An 18,262-nucleotide genomic window follows, 5' to 3' on the forward strand; every position below is an offset into this window, starting at 1 on the left:
AGGCAGATTCAGGGTCCAGCGGCCGGCATTGTGCCTTCGTTCTGCCCATGTCCAAATACCTGGTCCTACGGCCGGCACAGGCGCGGCCACGGTATATTATATAGAGGCGTTACGATTACATAGACACTGATAGACACCTCTGTAAGGTTAACGTTTTGTCAGGTTTTGTGATAGATAGAGGTTAGTTCGTCGCTAGATGGCATATCGGGAAGATTCAAGCTTTCATGTACGTGGATGAAGTGTATGAATGAGATTGTGTGTATTGAAATCATTTTGTCTGCATCGCAAAGTGCGACATTGGTGTCGTTCGATACTGGACGTAAAAATTTGCGAACGTACATTTAGGTTTTGGTGAAAACGTCACAGAATCACTAAATAGTATTATAGTTGACATCAACGATACACAAAACATTACGTAAATCTGAATAATAAGGAATTTTAGTGGTCGTTTGGAGTCCAATAATTAATTTTCGTAAGCGCAAATTGTTTTGAATATGTTATTACTTATTGTGATCTCATGTGTCAGTTCTAATAACTAGGTGGTTTAGGTTACAATCGTTAGGTTAATAAAACTGCATTTGTCGATACACATATCTATGTGTTTTACTATAAATAATTAGTTGATTGTGTATTAATGACAAACGTTCGTGGTTTTCAGCAAAATGATGCAACAACCGCAAATTCTCGGCAGAAGACAATGGCTCGCAGACTTGGCTGTAGTAAATTCCTTTCAAAACCATCCGATCTGCAAAGACTTTGAAATTCGATACAGAGAGTGTGGGATAGCTTATGGACATTACAACGGGGAGGAAAAATGTCGATTGTATATGGAGGATCTATATGAATGCGTGCGTAAAAGTAAACGGACGAAACGAGTAGAATTAATGCGCGAAGAACGCGAACAACAAATGAAAAAAGGTGAAAGAGGTTATTTGCCGCTTCCTCGCACGGATTTACTTTGAAACGATTCAAAGTTGTTATATTATTATATTAGAGTGCGTATTTGATGCGTTAAAGAATGTAACTTATGCGAAAGAAAGAGGTTTTGACCTAGAACATGTAATGTATCCACAAATGGAGAATTAAATGATAACGTTGTAATTAAATGATACATATTCTATTTTCCTGTTTTCCACAAAGTTTGTCGCTAAATGTGTACATCGATAAGTTGCTGTGGATTTTGAAGAATCGCGCGCGAAAAAAAAAACTAGTAAGAATAAAGTGAATAAAGTCGAATTCGAAAGAAAAAATACAAATGTAATGGAAATGGAAAGCAAAACATTAAAATGAGGAAAAAAACAGAAAAAGATAGGTAAACTGTGTATCTCTACATGGCTGCAGATGCACTGAAATATTTGATGGAGATTGTCGCTAGATGGCAGGAACATGTTAAATGGAGGAACGACGAATGGTACAACGAGGAGAGCGTAAGCCGTAACCGTATGCCGTATTATGCCGTACGAAGTGGCTTGGCGGGCACGGGCAGGCAGACAGGCAGGCAGGCAGGCGAGCGGCGAGTGTGCCAGTGCCAGTGCCAGCGACAGAAAAAGATACGCTAGCACGACGGTAGGTTGCCGACTTGTTAGGCCGGAAGGCGGGCGCACCTGTCTGTCATCAACGCCGACTGTCAATCTTACTGACGCTGGCGCACACGACGCAAGAACCCGCCGCAATTGTAGTGTTTATCTGTCAGAAAGATTAGGAAATTCGTTGGAACAGGAAAGAATTCGAGCGAAAAACTGTAACGCGAGTGACCGGAACACAAGAAAACTACAGAGAGATACGCCGGTGAGTTGCAGCGAACAACAAACTATCGAGTCCGATTGTGAGAAGAAAACGTGATCGAAGGAAAAGAAGCCGCGAAGTCTCGCCGTGTGATTAACTATACAACGACACACCGATGCACCGATACACCGATGTGGATACAGTGTTGCGTCTTTTAACTATACTCTCTATTCATCGGGTCGTGCGTGCACGCGTCTCGGACACGATACGTTCGTAACCAGTCAAAATCGAATTGGTTAGTTTGTTTGGCGCGAAGATTGCAGATTTCATGACCGTGCGCAATTCTCTTCCCTCGCGTTCGTGCAAGCGTCTCCACGGGATTGTCGGTCGATCTTTGCATCCCTTTTCTCTCTTTTTCCCCTCGTTTACATATTTAGTAAAGTTGGTTAGTTGCGTTTTATCTCGAGGGATATACCCGACTGTTGTACGTGCCGGTTAATTCGTAATCGCGGCTGAGCGGTGTCTTTTTCTTCTCGTTTAACAAAGTCCTTTCTGTTTGACAGTTGATCGAGTACCGAGTAAACATATCAGGTCCGGAGATATTATTGCATCGCGTACCGCGTGGACAGAACGCTCGCTTCGATTTCATCGCTATGGACCACCGGATTGGTAAGTGGAAATTTATTAAATAATTACTGTGTTAAGAATTGATAATTGCAACGCGAACATCACGATTTCAACACGGTATAGACATTTTTTTGGAGGATATCAGATGTTAGATGTATTTGTAGTAGACGGAAAATTGTATCGTGAGAGACGCCATCATCTACGATGGTACAGCGCGTGGCGATCGAGTCAACACGCGAGCCAGCTATCTGGTGAGGCACGTGGTGGCGCGGCACGGCGCGGACTTGGTTACTTGCACGGGGTTCACTAGTCTTGCTCCACGGAATCCGCTTCTCGTTATAATTACCAACTGTCATTCTGCTTTTTCCGTCGTGCCTTCCATGCTTGCTTGCCTGCCTGCCTGTCTACCTACTACCTTTTACCTACCAGCCTGCCTACCTACCTACCTACCAGCCAGCCAGCCATCTATGTAGCTTGCTTTGTTTTACCTTTCTTTGCCTGGCTCGGCTCGGCTCTCAACGGCACGGCACGGCACGGCATGGCTTAGCTTAGCTTGGCTGCCGGCTGTCGGTTTGGTCGTATTGCGGGCACGCGTACCTATCATACGCAGGCGAATATGTTTACATGCGCGCGCTCGCGCTCATTCGCTAGTCTGCAATAGTATGTCTAGTGTCTAGTTGCTCTAATGTCTACGAATAACTTGAATTTATGTAATTTCACGTTACTCAACACAATCTGCTTAACAAAAAGATTCACTGCATTCTCGTCAAGTGTACGTACACATACTCGTACTCTCAATGCATTTTTTTCTGTCAGTCGATAAACAGCAGATCGAGAATAAATCGAACAAATTTTTGTTTCACGACATTCGGGACAAATTGTTATGCATTTATAGGTGTTGTAAATGTTAAAGTTGTAAATATATTCCTGTGATATTCGCCGTTACGCTTACATAACCGATGAGATAAAGATATACATACATATATGTAGAGTCAGTTAAACGGAAGCACGTAAATGCTTGTCCGGCGGCTTGTTTTACAAAGTATGTAGTTGTTTTGTTTTATCATATCGTTTCTAACAATTGTGCGTTGATCGTAATGTTTGCATTCTCGTTGAAAAAACCCCGGTGACAGTTTGTTTACGTTATAGTTCATAACGCGAGATCGCAAGATGTGGTTGACATTGAATATAATTTATGAAATTCTTAGCGATATCGTTTGTACCGATACACGCGCACACACGGAAAACACGTGTACATACGATACGTGCATATATGGATATGCGTTGACCATGATGATGCGGTGTCCGCGAGCATCGTATGAATGAGAAAATGTTTGGTTGGAATAACAAGGGGAAAATCAAGTTCGGATTAGAGTCCAAGATTAGCAACTCGGTAAATGGGTCGCGATACACGACGTTATCTAGCTTTGGTCAATGGCCAGTGAAACTCGTTTGTAAAGATACGACAGTATTGTGTAACTCACCTAATAATAGTAATAATAGAGTTACTGGTATAACAGTATGTATAATATGAGTAATATCGATTTATTTGAATTTTTTTATTCTATTTTAGTCTGTTTTATTCTCTCTACATATTTCGTCTATTCTATTATATTGTATTACATTGTGTTTTAGGGAATAGGAAATTCGTTGCTTGTTCAACAAGTTGTTCGACTTGCATCGGCATCTTCGATTGCATGAAAATTATATCTGCACGCTTTGATTTTGCTGACGGAGCGTTTAAAAATTAGTTTGAGGACAGATCGATTTGGTTAGCTGGGTAAACGTAGCTATTCATAAACTAGAGAGAAAGATGAATCGCGATGCATCGCGCCGCAACGCATCAACGCGACGATGAAACGGAGTAGAGCAGAGTAAAGTGGGATACGATAGGGCGAAAAGGAATAAAGGTCGGAAGGGGATAAGAAAGAAAAGAAGAACAAGCGAATGAACATTCCGAAAATGATGCGGAACGGATTCGGTAAAACGATGGCGAAGCGTGTCATCGTAATCTTGACTTGGTTATGTAACCGATAGCGCCGAGTACTCGTCGCATGCTAAGACTCGCCTCTGCTGAACCGTGTCCGACATCTTCCGAGAGAATTTTTGATGGATTTATCCGTTAAACGTTTTATCCTAATACCCCACGAAAATTCGAACAAGATAGGAAGGGAATAGTATTTGTTTCGTTGGGTACTGAGCATGTTCGCGATAGCTAAGCAACTGACAACAGATTCGCGTTCATAGAGATGCTTTTTCGTTGTAACTTTCTCGTTGAATTGCATCCGCAACCGATATTCGACGATTAGTTCATTAGCGGTAGAAGCTGCCAGTCCCGGGAAGCAGCATACTAATCTTTAGCCCTTTCTTTCTTTAGGTTATTTATTTGGTGTTTGAGGTTATCGTATCGATGACGCGAGACCGTAGAGGCTATCGTAGGTGGAGTAAATTGTGAAGTAAATTACCAATAACTAGGATACATTGAGAAACGAATGATACGGTTGTTGCTTGCCCGATTAAATCGAGCCGACAAATACCGAGACGATGAGAACGGATTCTACTACATATATATGCATTGACGAAAAACCCCAAAGACCATTCGATGGAAATTATAGATCGGAATCGCATGAAGATTCCATGAAGAAACGAGTACACGGACCTTTGTTGAAATCAAATGATTCTTGACACGAGTTGGCCACGAAGCAACGCGGGACACGGGCAGCTCAAAGACTGTAGCTAAAATCGTTCTATGCGCTGACCTACGAGGAATGTTCCTCCCCTCTTAATTCGATGTTTCTTTGCACGCCGACGAAGACGATACGAAGCCTAGCTCTCTTTTGCTCCCGAAACATCCCTACAAAATATTCCGCGGTGGAGCCTTTCCGAGCCGAGCCGAGTCTCTCTGCTCTTCGTATACTTGTTGGGCCTTTTAGCCTTCTAGACTTTTAGATTTCTAGATTTCTAAGCGTCTAGAATTCTAGACGTTATAGCGTACTCGAACCGAATGAAAGCCGCGTCAATGTTTGCGTCACCGACCAAATCATTACAGATTCACATTTTTCTGAAAAGAAGCCCATTAACATGGCGATCGAGGCAGCTTTCTGCCGTTTCCCGTGATCATTCTAACAAAAATGTTAATCCCCGCGTTGGTTCGGCTTGGTTAGCGTTAGCAGCTGGTATCTAATGAAAGGAACAAATTTGTTGATCGGTTGCAAGAACGATACGCTATTTGCTTAAACCGGTTAAGGAATCTAACGAATACTCGCAAAGTATTTAGAGACAAGTCACTAAACGGTTTCGACGAGTTCGAAATGTCGTTGAACGATCCAATTTCAATGGAGGAAAGACTTTTCGCTTTTTGTGCATACTTGTTTTTGCAATAAAGTGATTTTCATGCAACGTTTTCATGAAAGAAAACTCGTTTGCTATTTTAATCGTTGCGCGACAAATGCTGAGTTTTCTGTTACTCATTTTCGCCGAGAACGAGACAAGAGCGAGGGGACTGGGGTATACTGCTCTTACGCGTTTTACAACTTATATGGATTATAGGAGAGGAATATCGTGATAATCGATAATCGATAGCAAACACATAAACGTGAATTTATTACCGATCGACGCCGTGACCGGGACCGGGAATTATCCGAAAAACGGATATACATAATACATATCTATACATTAGATATTTATAATATAGTCTGGGTATCTTATCGTGTTACGAACCTATCGAATTACCTATCGAGACGAACATAGAGCACAGGTTTTGTCGATAAGATAAAAATATACAATTGACCCTATCGAGGATTCAAGAGTAGGACTCGGTAAGGGGACCGTATCTATGGAATATTGAGAAACGAAAATTCTCTTGTAGAAAAATCTTTGACGATCAATCGCGCGGATAGAAAGTAAACAATTTTTAAAGATTACGATGATCCCTGTAAACGAGAGAATGCATAGAGGTTGTAGAATTGTTTTGATAGCGAAGAACTTGGTTCTAATAAATACATATACGCGTTTCATGTTCGGAGTATATATTCCGTTTGATCAGTTCCGAAGAGGAAAGCTGAAAACTAATTGAGTTGTCAGCTATTCATTGAAAGTTGGCTGGAAATCGATATAAAACGTGATCGAGCAAAAGATATGTGTACCTACTTCCCTCCAGGGCTGTCTCACTGACATCGACAGTCGAAGATAGAACAAGATGAATTACACTTGAAATCACAGACATTCGAAACTGAAATTCGAAGCGACGTCTTTACTTTCGTCCCTTTACTAGTCACGCGATCTTAATGTACCCGCTTTTTCCGTTCCTAGATAGTACGTAATCTTTTAGCCTTATCTCACGTGTTATCGCTTTCCTCGAGTCTCGTCTTGCCTTTCGCCTTCCATAGCGCGAACGAGCATCGTTTCTTGCGATGAACATCGCCGAATACGATCAACTTTTCGTATGTATTTCTTTACGCACGATTGACCAACGCGTTCGGAAAATCTTTCGGCGAGAGATTTTGTTTCGTCGAAACTCAGACTTCTTGAAGACTCTAGAATTTCAAATTAGAAGATGGATCGCAACGTAACGCGCGTTTCCCGCCAAGAACTGAACTATCAGCGAAGGAGGAAGGGGAATGGTAGAAGAGCGGGAGTGCGGAGCTGTCGTTATCGTTACTAGGACAACGGGCCAACGGGTCTCGGCGCGGCGCGGCATGACGGTCGAGTCTAAATGGCGGGAAAGACGCAAAGGGTAGGGACAGATAGCGCGCGCCCGCGACACACACACACAGGGAGAGAGAGAAAGAGACAGAGTCCAATGGCTAGCCGCCTTCTAAGCGGGAAGTGGACTCACGCGGCCTGACGCGCGAACTCGGGGATCCTTTCGTCTTTGTTGTGCACGCGTGCACTCATTCTCGCGTGTTTGTCTCCTCCTCGCCTTCTTGTTCTTCTTGTCAGAGCTCTGTCAAGCCGGCTTCCGAACATGGTCGGCTTAGTCGCGTTTTGAACGTTGCACGACGAACTTCGGCCGGTTCACAAATGTAAACGCGAATGACAAAAGATCTATTCTTGTCTCTGTCTTTTTTTCAACCAATTTTCAGTTATTGCGGATGTCTAGAAGTGAATCGAATGGTGATTTCTCTTATAGAGAAGGAGGACAACTTTTTTTTTCTCTTCTTTCTGTTTTCTCGTCTCTTTCTTGGCTTGGTATTATGTATATGTGTATACATCTATCGAAAGACTAGAGTTGCCGTGCTGACTGTCGCAATCGATGAACGAACGACACATTTCGGAACCCGAAGAGGTTCGCCCGAGTCTAAGAAGACCCGGAACTCCAAGACAACGTTGATCGTTGGATCGGAGAAAGAGAAATGACACTGTACAAGTTTGTCGGATGCGATGAAGTAGATTGGGTATAGCGTCGAAGGGGGTTATCGGTATCGAAGTTGTTTGACGTGCAAGCATCGAGGACGAAACGATACCAGCGACTATTAACGAAAAGCGAACGATCGAGCATTTCGATGGCTAGGATCCTATACAATATACACGATGTCTACTGAACGAGGCCATCGAAAACATGTAACATTTGCAAGCTGAAGTTAGAGGAGAGGACAGAAGAACCGAACCGAACCGTGACTATCGACTAGATGTACAATAATGTGACTTGTTTCGTCTCATAAAGTGTCATGAAACGGACGTTGCGATGATACGAACATTTGGAAACGTGTCGTACCACGATCGAAGAAAATGTTCAGGTGTAAATAAAATGTGGAAAGGTAATAAAATCCTTTATCGAAATATTTGGATGATTGGTTAAGATATACTTGCGCAACATCTCAAACGTCTCGCGTCTGTTGCGCCTTGCGTCTCATGTCTTTCTTACGTCTCACGTCTTACGTCTTACGTCTTACGTCTTGCGTCTCGCGACTTACGACTTACATCCTGCGTCCTGCGTGTTTGGGAATACGGGAACACAGGACTACGACAAGAGGAGAGTGTCATGCTACCGCCAGCGGCTATGCATTTGGATCAAAAACACAGTACCGAGAAGTTCGCAGGTACGAACGACCAATGCCAGCATCAGCATCAGTATCAGTATCGTAATCTTTATTATCACGACCAACATCATCGTCATCGACACCCGCTCAAGCAGGAAGATTACCATTGTTGTCGTCGTCGTGGTAATCGTAGCAACGAACATCGGCAGCATCACCACCACCATCACCATCATCATCACCATCACCATCATCGACACAAGCATCATCAGCATAATCATCAAAACGATCATCAACAGCAACGTTGTCGCCGTCATTCACGAAACTCGGACTATCGTCGTATCGTATCGTCATTGCCCTCGTTAACGTTACCGTATAACGATAATTCATCTCAACACACAAACATGTTCGCAACAGGTAAGAATGACGACGACGACCACTGTTCCGTGTCGATTCAGAAATCGATGAATCGTTTGCGTCAACTGTCGTGTGTTTAGCGATTTGAATGAGAAAATTTGACAGTACGCTTCTTTCTTCCAACACAGTAGAGCGTTCAATATCTGGAAAAAATTAAAGATTACTTTAACAAATAATTGACGGCCTGCTGTAAGTCTAACATCGAATAATTGTCTTTGGGATTCATCGTCCACAGCTAACGAAGACTTGGCATGGAAAATCGTGCCTGTTGCGCAACTGGCGCCCATCTCCCCTCTTAATGTCTCTTCACATCTCTTTCTCTCTCTCCATCCATCTATCTTTCTCTATCTCTCTATTCCTTCGCTTACACACACGTTCGCTCGCTCCGAGCGCCGCCGATCATTCTTTTCGCAAAAGATGGAGAAACATTTGAAACGTCTTTCTTCGCTTACGATTACGATGAAGTTTGCATTGTCTTTCACTTTCATCTTTCGTTCGCATCCGACGAAGATTGTAGCAGTTTTTAAAACGCGATTTAGTTGTAAATAATGTATAGTCCGTTCGCTGACTCGAAGGAACCTATTCCTAGATTTTCTGATTTCATCTTTAACATGGTCGAATCGAAAAATTTCGAGAATTAAGTGGAATTAGCGACGAACACCTTTGATACCACATGGTACGTACGTACAATACGCGCGTCTCGTGCCTCGTGTCTCGTGTCCTGTCTCGCGTCTCGTGTCTCGAGTCTCGTGTCTCGTTCCTTGTTTGTTGCGTGCTTCGAGTTTGATAGCTTCTGCAATGAATCGCGAAGGGGTAACGAAAAAACGGTACAAAGAAGTATATATATAGATACGTATTATATATGTATATTTGTTTCGCACGTGTACCGATAGAATTAAGAGGCAGGGTCTCCCTGTTGGTATAGTTGTAAACCCCGTGTGCTATGAACCCGAATCCACCGACATCGATTTGAAACGTGCTCTCAGAACTCGAAGAAATCTTAGGTAGCCTCGGACACGACACTACTGCACTCGACCAAGTCGATTTTATTTTAAAACGATAACCCAGGAGGTTACGTATCTTCGACCGGCCGTTTGAAGTTCTGAGTTTCAGCACATTTTACCATCCTTCTAACGATTACAACGATCACAATGATGTAAATGCTGCTATGTATCTCGAAACTATATTCTCGAAGCTGCGGGAGTTCCGTTGCAACTTGCTTTCCACGTTGGTTGTTCCTGTATAGCCAAAGTTTCTATAAATTTTGCTGTCTAGTCGGAGCAAGACGAAATACGTGACACGTACAAAATTCTTCAGATGCATATGGACAGCGCATATGTATTTGCGCTTAACGTACGTAATCGATGTATTCAATGCAAAATACGCAAGACATTGCGTACGCAAATAGATGTCACGAAGGTTAACCGCGTCGGGCTTCTTTCGTTTTTCAGCTTTTTATTAATCGTGCTCCGTCCGTGAGATCAGAAAAATTTAGGAATACGAACCGAGAATTTCTCAATTCGAATTTTCTGGGCACCTCTTGTTCCCTGTTTTTATTTTAAAAGGAGAATTTAAGACGTGGAAATACATATGTATGGTAGTAGCGTGAAAATCTTCCCCCCCCTCTCTCTCTAAATTTTCAATATAGACCCCCATAAAAAAGTTGGAAATGCAACTTTTAATATTTTTTCTACAATTCCGATCTATTGCAATTTTGTTCCAATATTTGTGTCCCAATATTTTTGTGACCGACAGAAGTGCCCAAATAAACACTTACGAGCGGTAGCGTATGCGTACAAAGCAACGAGAAGACGAAATGGAAAATCCGAGGATAACGCAGAATGAATTATAAAGTTGTAGCAACATAGTACGTTGATCGTGGGACATGGGTCGTGGGTCGTGGGTCGTAGGTCGTACGGTGACAGCGGAGAATATAAAAGTCAAAAGCCTAAGTAGTATTTTCGAACGTGGCGAGCACGCTACTAATTAACGTCCGTTGCGCTACACCGCGCCGGTCTTTTGGAAATCGTCCAAACGTGTTACAGGTCACCGACTGTCGGTGTTACTGCGGTGTACTTTTATAGTATAGATAGTACATATGCATGTTGTATGTATTCCGATCGTCGTCCAAAGATGGACGATCTTTGACGGAATCGGTGAAATTTGGACTATGTACTTAGTATTTTCGATTGATCCCCAAGTTGGAACAATATTTTAATTATCGTTAACTATCGTTTCGATTCGAGTCGAGCCGATTATTCAAAAAAATTAAGATTATGTGTTTGATAATAGACGTTGTTATTGTACATGATGCATTAGTTAGCGAACACGCGGGCAGCTCATTATATGTATATTTATAGCTCGATGGAGGAAGCCGTGCACGGACAATACCGAGGTGGCGGTTCTCTGCGCATCTCTCTTTCTTTGCTTGGTTATCCGTTCCTGGTTTGTTTAATCGCTGTTTGCGTCGATAGTGGTGCGTACAGTCTTTTTACTGTACGATTGTACGATGTTCCTTCCTCGAGTATGCTTGACGTCGCTGCAATCACCGTCGCTGTGACACATAGTTTTCGTCTAGCCGCGTCGAGCCGCGTCGAGCTTGGGTCCTAATTTTGTACCGGCGGGTTACTGGACCTTACGTAACTACAAACTCGAGTGCTAAGATTAGTCGACAGTACGAACTAACCCGAACCGTTGATTTAATCCTCGAAAATATTATTTTATAATAAGGACAAAAATTCGTCGTTGTCGTGTACATCTTCGTTATCGGCGCCACCCCGCCGCGCCGTCTTAGTCACCGGCAAGTGTCCGCAAATTCCGCATAACAATACGGAATACACATACAATAATAAAGAAATCGTGGGTGAGACTGCCAGAAATATCGCAAATATTGCCGAAATATCGCAAACGAGGAGATAGCATGCGGTATCCAATAGTTCGAATGCAGTCCCGCGGTCTATCTTCGTAAGAAGCGCGGAATTGTTAATCTTATAGATAATCTTAAAGAAAGGTAAAACTATAAAGCGAAGATTTAACTTCACCTATAAATTCGTTTCGGTTTAATTATAATTATGATTATGATTATTCGAGCAACGATACTTTCGCCGTGCAGATAGAGAATAAGACGCATTGTCATCATCATTCTTGTACTTAGGTAGAGGGTGTTTGATAACAGATGCAAAGGAAACGATAATTCGGTAGTAGTGGCGGGCTAGAGTTAGATCAGGAAGAGCGTGGATCTGAATGGTATCGCGAACAGGAGAATTGGCGTACGCGCTACACTACCGTTGTTGGATTTGAATCGTTATTAACACTTTACCAACGGAAGCCTATTAATAGGATTTTCAATAATTGTGCTGCACCAAAAGAAAGCATAGAAATTTTCATTTATATTGCAACCTTAAATGAAACTATTAGATGATGTTATTAAGGGTGACTTGTTAGTTCATAATGAAAATTGCTGTTGCTATTGAAGGTTCTTCTAAAAAGTGTTTAGCCATGTACCATAGATTCTTCAAAATTATGCAATAATCACCGACATAGTATGACATAGTCGGTAATGTGTTAATTCGAAGAGCAAGCCGAACGCAGCCGAACTTGCTTCCACCTGTTATCAGATATTTTGTATCGTGTATACTATAAATGTACATGTATCGGATCGTGCATGTACATTTTCGTGAATATTGTATTACATTGTGTTGCATTGTATAACAATGGTATTATATGTACATTGAATAATGGCTTTTCTTGTAATTTCAGCAAGGGAGCGCTTTCCTTCATCGAGTAGTACGGACGATGATCAAAGTGGTTCCGATACGGAACAGGATTCGAACGCGTTGCGTGGTAAAGTTCACTCTGGAGTCCTTCATCATTCTGGTACGCACTCCGTGCGAAAACGTCGGGGGAACTTGCCGAAACATTCAGTGAAAATTTTGAAGCGCTGGCTTTACGAACACAGATACAATGCTTATCCAAGCGACAGCGAGAAACTGACGTTGAGTCAAGAAGCGAACCTTACGGTGTTGCAGGTCGGTATTTCGTCGATATTTCTCTCTGTCGTTGGCAAAGTGTCTTCTACCAATGATTCATACACGATGTACGATAATAGAAAATATATGTATGTATTGTATCCTGTATACAGGTGTGCAATTGGTTCATAAATGCCAGACGGCGAATTTTACCCGAAATGATACGAAGGGAGGGACACGACCCTCTGCAGTACACGATTTCGCGACGCGGTAAGAAGATGCCTGCAGGAACTCATCAACAATCGTCCAGTCTTGGTTCGAGAACCAACCAAAGTTGGGACTCGTTGGCTGGTATGAGCGCCCCGAAACGCAGCAGAGATCACGATTACGAAGATCCTGCTGGATTAATGTACCGGTACGTGACAATCACTTACAGTTGGCGGCAATATAAAGTGGACACTCTTAAAAATCGCATAACTTTTTAGAAATTGGTGCAAAGGACTTGAATTTTTTTAAGATGTTAGACCGTCTAGTTCGCTAGAGAATAAAATGATGTTTTGTCAACTTTTTTATTTGGGCCTGTAACGATAATTTAAAGAATGCGTTTTATAGATTTCGGTAAATTATATGCATACTGAAAATTTCATCGAAATCGGTCAACATAACAAGATTCTAGTTATTTGATAGTTATTTGCTAGCTACTAGAATCTTACTAGGTTTTTGGGTCGAAAAAATGGGTCTGCGCCCTGACGTTGTTTGACCTTATACGAGCATATTTTGAGCTGGGTGAGGGCTCATTCTAAAGAGGAAGGTTAGATGCAGCCCGCTCTGGTCATCATATAAGTCAAAAAAGTCTTTTAGCGACAGAAAACTGCATTGAAATCTGCGGGTTTTTCTCTAGATTTTTTCTCTACTTTGGGCCCTCATATTATTAGTTATAAACATAATCTCGTTAAAATCATGACCAGAGCGAGCTGCATCTAATCTTCCTCTTTAGAATGAGCCCTCACCCAGCCCAAAATTTGCTCAAATAAGGACAAACAACCGAAACGTGCAAACCCATGTTTCGACCCATTTTTCTAGTAAGATTCTAGTCCCTTTCTAGTTACAACGTGAGGGTTGACTACCCCCTCTTTAATCTTATATTTTCAGTATGCATATAAGTTGCCGAAATCTATAAAGCGCATTTTTTTAAATTATCATTACAGGCCCAGATAAAAAAGTCGACAAAACATCATTTTTAAAAATTTTGTATAATCCCTACCAATTGCAATTGTATTAAATTTTTGTTTACTTATTCTCAAGCGAACTAGCCGGTCTAGCATCTTAAAAAAATTCGAGTCCTTTGGACCAATTTTTAAAAAGTTATGCGATTTTTAAGAGTGTCCACTTAATATTGCCGCTGACTGTACCTCTTCCTATTCCTATGTCTATGTCTATGCGACGAAAATCGTTAGATTTCCGAAAGCTGTTCAAGCTGATGGTGGATTGGGTTTTTTCAGAAGCGAGGAGGACAGTCCGAACGATTACGAGAGTAGTTCGCACAGCGAGGAAGAACGTCCGACGACGCAATGGCCTAGCGTAATAGTTTATCCCTACTCGGAGACGAAAATCGAGCAGAACGTTGCTCAGCTCGGTACTTACGAGGAAACGATTGCTCATCCTGCACGACGAGGGTAAAGCTTACACTCGATCTCATGTTATCGTCGCTCTACGCGAATATGTAACTCTAGTAATACGATCGTGATCGTTTTCAGAGACGACGACGAATCTTCGATGACGAACGAGGCTCCGTATTGGAGTGCCCCTAGACAGCATTTGATTCAAACTCCCGACGTACAACACGAAACGGAAGTTTATAGTACTCATAACGCTCATAGCCCACACACGGACGAGACTCCGCCACCGACGCCACCAGAGGAAGATAAAGACAAGTTCAAGTGTCTCTACTTGCTGGTCGAGGCAGCTGTAGCCGTGCGACAACAGGAAAAGGAACGCGAGGGAGCCGTACCGGTTTAACGAGAGCAGACCTTTTGTCGAGATGTCGATGTTCCTCTGTCGTTCGTGTCGACTCTTTTCTTTTTTATCTTTTCATCGTCGTTGTCCACTCGTGCAGGCGGGACTAGAGCTCAGAGCTAGGACTAGGATGATTTTTCGGTGGGATAGGATGGGGTGGGAAATAGAAAATACAAAACACGGTACAGCATCATGAGTTTCGTCGCTTTGGACGAACCGTACAACTAACTGTACGCTCGACGACGCCGCTTTTCGGGTTCCGTCCGGGACAATAGTCTTTCCCATATTCCTGTTGTTTGTCCGCGCGCATTTTTCGTGATTCGCAGTGATCGCGCGATCGTTTCTTCTACTGCGGTCGCAGCCTTGGCTTTTGCCATACGAATTGCTACACTTGTTGCAGCGTGACCAAAGGATACCTCTCAGGAAAGACCATCTTCGACACACTCGAGAAGAACAACTGAAGATAATCTGCTGAAAATAACCAAAACCTTTTCTCTACTCGTATACAACAGTGTTCTCAAAATGTGTTGTCACCATTATTATTCTTCGTGCGCGCACACACGCGCGACTTATAGAAAACCGTGTGTGTGTGTGTATGTGTGTGTGTTGCGTGTGTGTGCGCGCGTGCGTGTGCACTGCTCTAAATTCGCGTGACGAAGAAATTTCAAACAGTTTACGCTCTTCCAGTATTTGAATCGTGTTTCCGAAACAGCAGGTTTCAGTGAAATTCAATTGTCGAGTACATTCTATCGTATAAGAATTCTTCGAATGGAACGACGCGTCCGACTAATCGAAACGTACCCGTTTCTCATTCTGTGACGCTTCTGTCGTTCGTTCTGCCGTTACGGTGTCGTTACGCGAGAAAGCGGGAAAACCGTGTCGGATCGATGGCCAAATAAGTGCCAAAATTTTACATCGTAGCGAGAGTGAAGTAGTAACCGAGATATTAGTTCGAAAATGTCATATATATATATTATTCGTCAGTTTTTCCGCGCCAACTGTTCTATTGTATTCGGTAACAATCGTAAGACCGCCATGTTTCTAACCTTGACGATAAACCGTAATTCGTATCTCTTTCGATGTCCAGTGGAAGAAAGGGAGACCGATGGGAAGAATGAATCACGTGAAAAAATCTCATGGTTTATCAAATGAAACGAAACCGAAAGAAGTTTTTAATATATTCGCATTGGACAGTCTACGTCTGTTAAAAACCTTGATTTTATGCTGTCATATTCCTTTGGTAGATTCCATGTAATTACTCAGTTTAGAAACATTCACGAAGCACGTATGTATTTTCAATCGATTTCACAATATAGTTTTACGATGTCTTTTCAAGGGATTAACATAGGAGCCAGCCAAAGAACATTGAAAGCATTTTTTGCGATCTGTGTGTTTTTACCGATATTAATACTATTATTTCTATTAATGTTATCGTCACTGCTGCTATTACTGGTATTGCTGCACTACTATTACTACTCTTCTACTATCACAACTACTACTACTACTGTTACTGCTACTGCTACTGCTGTTGCTGCCATTGCTGCTGTTACTGTTACTGCTACTGCTACGCCACCGCTACTGCCACCGCTACCACCACCACTACTGCTACCTGTTACTGTTACTGCTACTGCTACTGCTACTGTTACTGTTACTGTTACTGTTAGTGTTACCGTTACTGATACCGTTACTGTTACTAGTAACCATCGCTACTATTGCTACGACTAACTAGTACTATTGTCTTCAATTACTTTAACTCGATTACTATCACTACCATTTGATTCTAGTTTGTCTTTTTCTCTGCCAAAATTAGCGGTTAGTCGCAGAATGTTAACGATTGTGTATGCTTCCCATTCGCGAGTCGAAGTAGCACGGTGCCTAACACGATTAGTACGTTATGTTACTTAACGTAAATTGTTTTTAACTTAATTTTTTTTCTGTTTGTTACTGTTACATTTATGATCTAATGCATAGCAAGTGGGACCTTTGTTGCGTTTACATTCGCATTTATGTTAGACGTATAAGACTGCTTGAGAAGAGATTCGTTAATTCTTTTGACATGACCGCGTACAATCAAGACACGTCTCCCTTTCCTCCCTGCGAAGGTTTTAAGATAGTGTTGCGGCACCATTGATCTGCCATTTTTCGATTGTACGTTGATAACGTCGCTTCCGCGAAGAAACGAGAGAACGTTGATTTTTTGAATAAGCGGTGCACGGAACACTTAAGCCAATCGTGTGTGTTAATTACATCAAGTATATAAAATAAGTCGAATATAAGCGCGCGTGCCTATTAAAAGATACGTGTATAGACGATAAGTACGTAAACATAGATTTATATAATATACCGAAGTGGACGTTGATACACGGAATATTACAGAATTTTGAATTTCGAATTTCTGATTGCGAACTTCCGAATGGGTCGTTAATTGAAAAGATGAATGCTGTGACGCCACGAGTCGCGCATAGGAAAATCATTGGTACAAACGCCAAAGACTTAACTGTTAGTTTTATCGATAATTAAGATGTTCAGATACTATATTCAAATAGAGGAGTGACTTCTTTGCCGAAACTGTAGCTAGTAAATATGTTTGTTGTGTGTTCGAACGTTTGGGAAAAAGCATTCGCCGAAGGTGTAGAGTAATAGTAATAATGGGGAGGTAGAAACGAAAGAGAAAGCAAATTAGGAAATAGTAATAAGAAGAATAAGATGAAGATAGAGAGGAGGAAACTGAAGAAGAAGCAGGAGAAGAACGCAGAAAGCGTTGGACAATCGTGCCTATCGAAACGTTACGTTACGTTACCGCGTTCTTTGTATGTATATTGTGAAAGTGCGAATGCAGACGCGAGCGTGGATCGTTGCAAACATGAGATGCGCATCGAGCAACGTGCAAGGTGCGCGTGTACGCCGTTGGTACGGTCGACAAACGCGAATTTCCATACGTATACGTATGAGTATGTGTGCGTGTGTGCGTGTATGCGTACAGGTATGTGCGCACATGTATAGTATATATATGCATACATGTACGCATCGATGCGCGAGCTAGATTTAAACCGTGTTCAAGAGAAACAAAGTTCTTCGATGTACAAAATACAATTCAAGTTTATTTTTAAATCGCGATTATCGTGGTCACCGTTTGCGGCCGTCTCGTTAGAAATTTGTTAGGGGATTACTTTGTATTAGGATAAGAATAGATCTCTCTCTCCGGCAGATAAAGCAATCCACGATAGCGATCCTTATCGATTGACGAATATAAGAGCTTTTCTCCATCTGACGGATTGAAGCAAAAAATCGTGTGGATGATAACGAGGATGATGACGAAGACGAAAACGGCGAAGACTAAAGAAAGAGAAGATGCGTGGAGAAAATGTGCCAAGATCGAGGTGGCGAGTAATCATCGCGTTATACGAATCGATCCCAACGATTTCGCTGCAGCCAGTGCAGAGAGCGCTAGATTGTTGCGCACGACTCAACATTGTTCGACGAAGCATCGAATTCTTCAAAGTTCCTAAATCTTTCCACGTTCGCAAATAT

General features: G+C 42.2%; 1 protein-coding gene across 8 annotated transcripts; it reads left to right on the forward strand.

Annotated features, from left to right (window-relative positions):
• Positions 1-969: 969 nt before the first annotated feature.
• On the forward strand, positions 970-18,250 carry LOC143210685 (uncharacterized). 8 transcript variants are annotated; one of them, XM_076427780.1, is made up of 7 exons: positions 970-1,788; positions 2,289-2,394; positions 2,517-2,603; positions 12,507-12,775; positions 12,889-13,130; positions 14,218-14,391; positions 14,473-18,250. In XM_076427780.1, the coding sequence occupies exons 1-7, from the start codon at positions 1,453-1,455 to the stop codon at positions 14,732-14,734; spliced, it is 1,476 nt and encodes a 491-aa protein (XP_076283895.1). In that variant the 5' UTR covers positions 970-1,452; the 3' UTR covers positions 14,735-18,250. The 8 variants fall into 8 exon arrangements, with proteins under 8 accessions (XP_076283895.1, XP_076283896.1, XP_076283899.1 ...); XM_076427784.1 differs by lacking the exon at positions 970-1,788 and adding an exon at positions 1,842-2,020; XM_076427781.1 differs by lacking the exon at positions 2,517-2,603 and having other exon boundaries at positions 972-1,788.
• The last annotated feature ends 12 nt before the right edge of the window (positions 18,251-18,262 follow it).

Source organism: Lasioglossum baleicum, chromosome 7 (genome assembly GCF_051020765.1).
Source record: "Lasioglossum baleicum chromosome 7, iyLasBale1, whole genome shotgun sequence".
NCBI classification, from domain to species: Eukaryota; Metazoa; Arthropoda; class Insecta; order Hymenoptera; family Halictidae; genus Lasioglossum; species Lasioglossum baleicum.

What these genes read in the sequence shown, in the direction of transcription:
- LOC143210685 (XM_076427780.1), top strand. Translation starts at nt 1,453, where the DNA reads ATGCCGTACGAAGTGGCTTGGCGGGCACGGGCAGGCAGACAGGCAGGC. An exon ending in AACTACAGAGAGATACGCCG is followed by an intron (nt 1,789 to 2,288) that starts GTGAGTTGCAGC and finishes TCTGTTTGACAG; the next exon opens with TTGATCGAGTACCGAGTAAA. An exon ending in CGCTATGGACCACCGGATTG is followed by an intron (nt 2,395 to 2,516) that starts GTAAGTGGAAAT and finishes ATGTATTTGTAG; the next exon opens with TAGACGGAAAATTGTATCGT.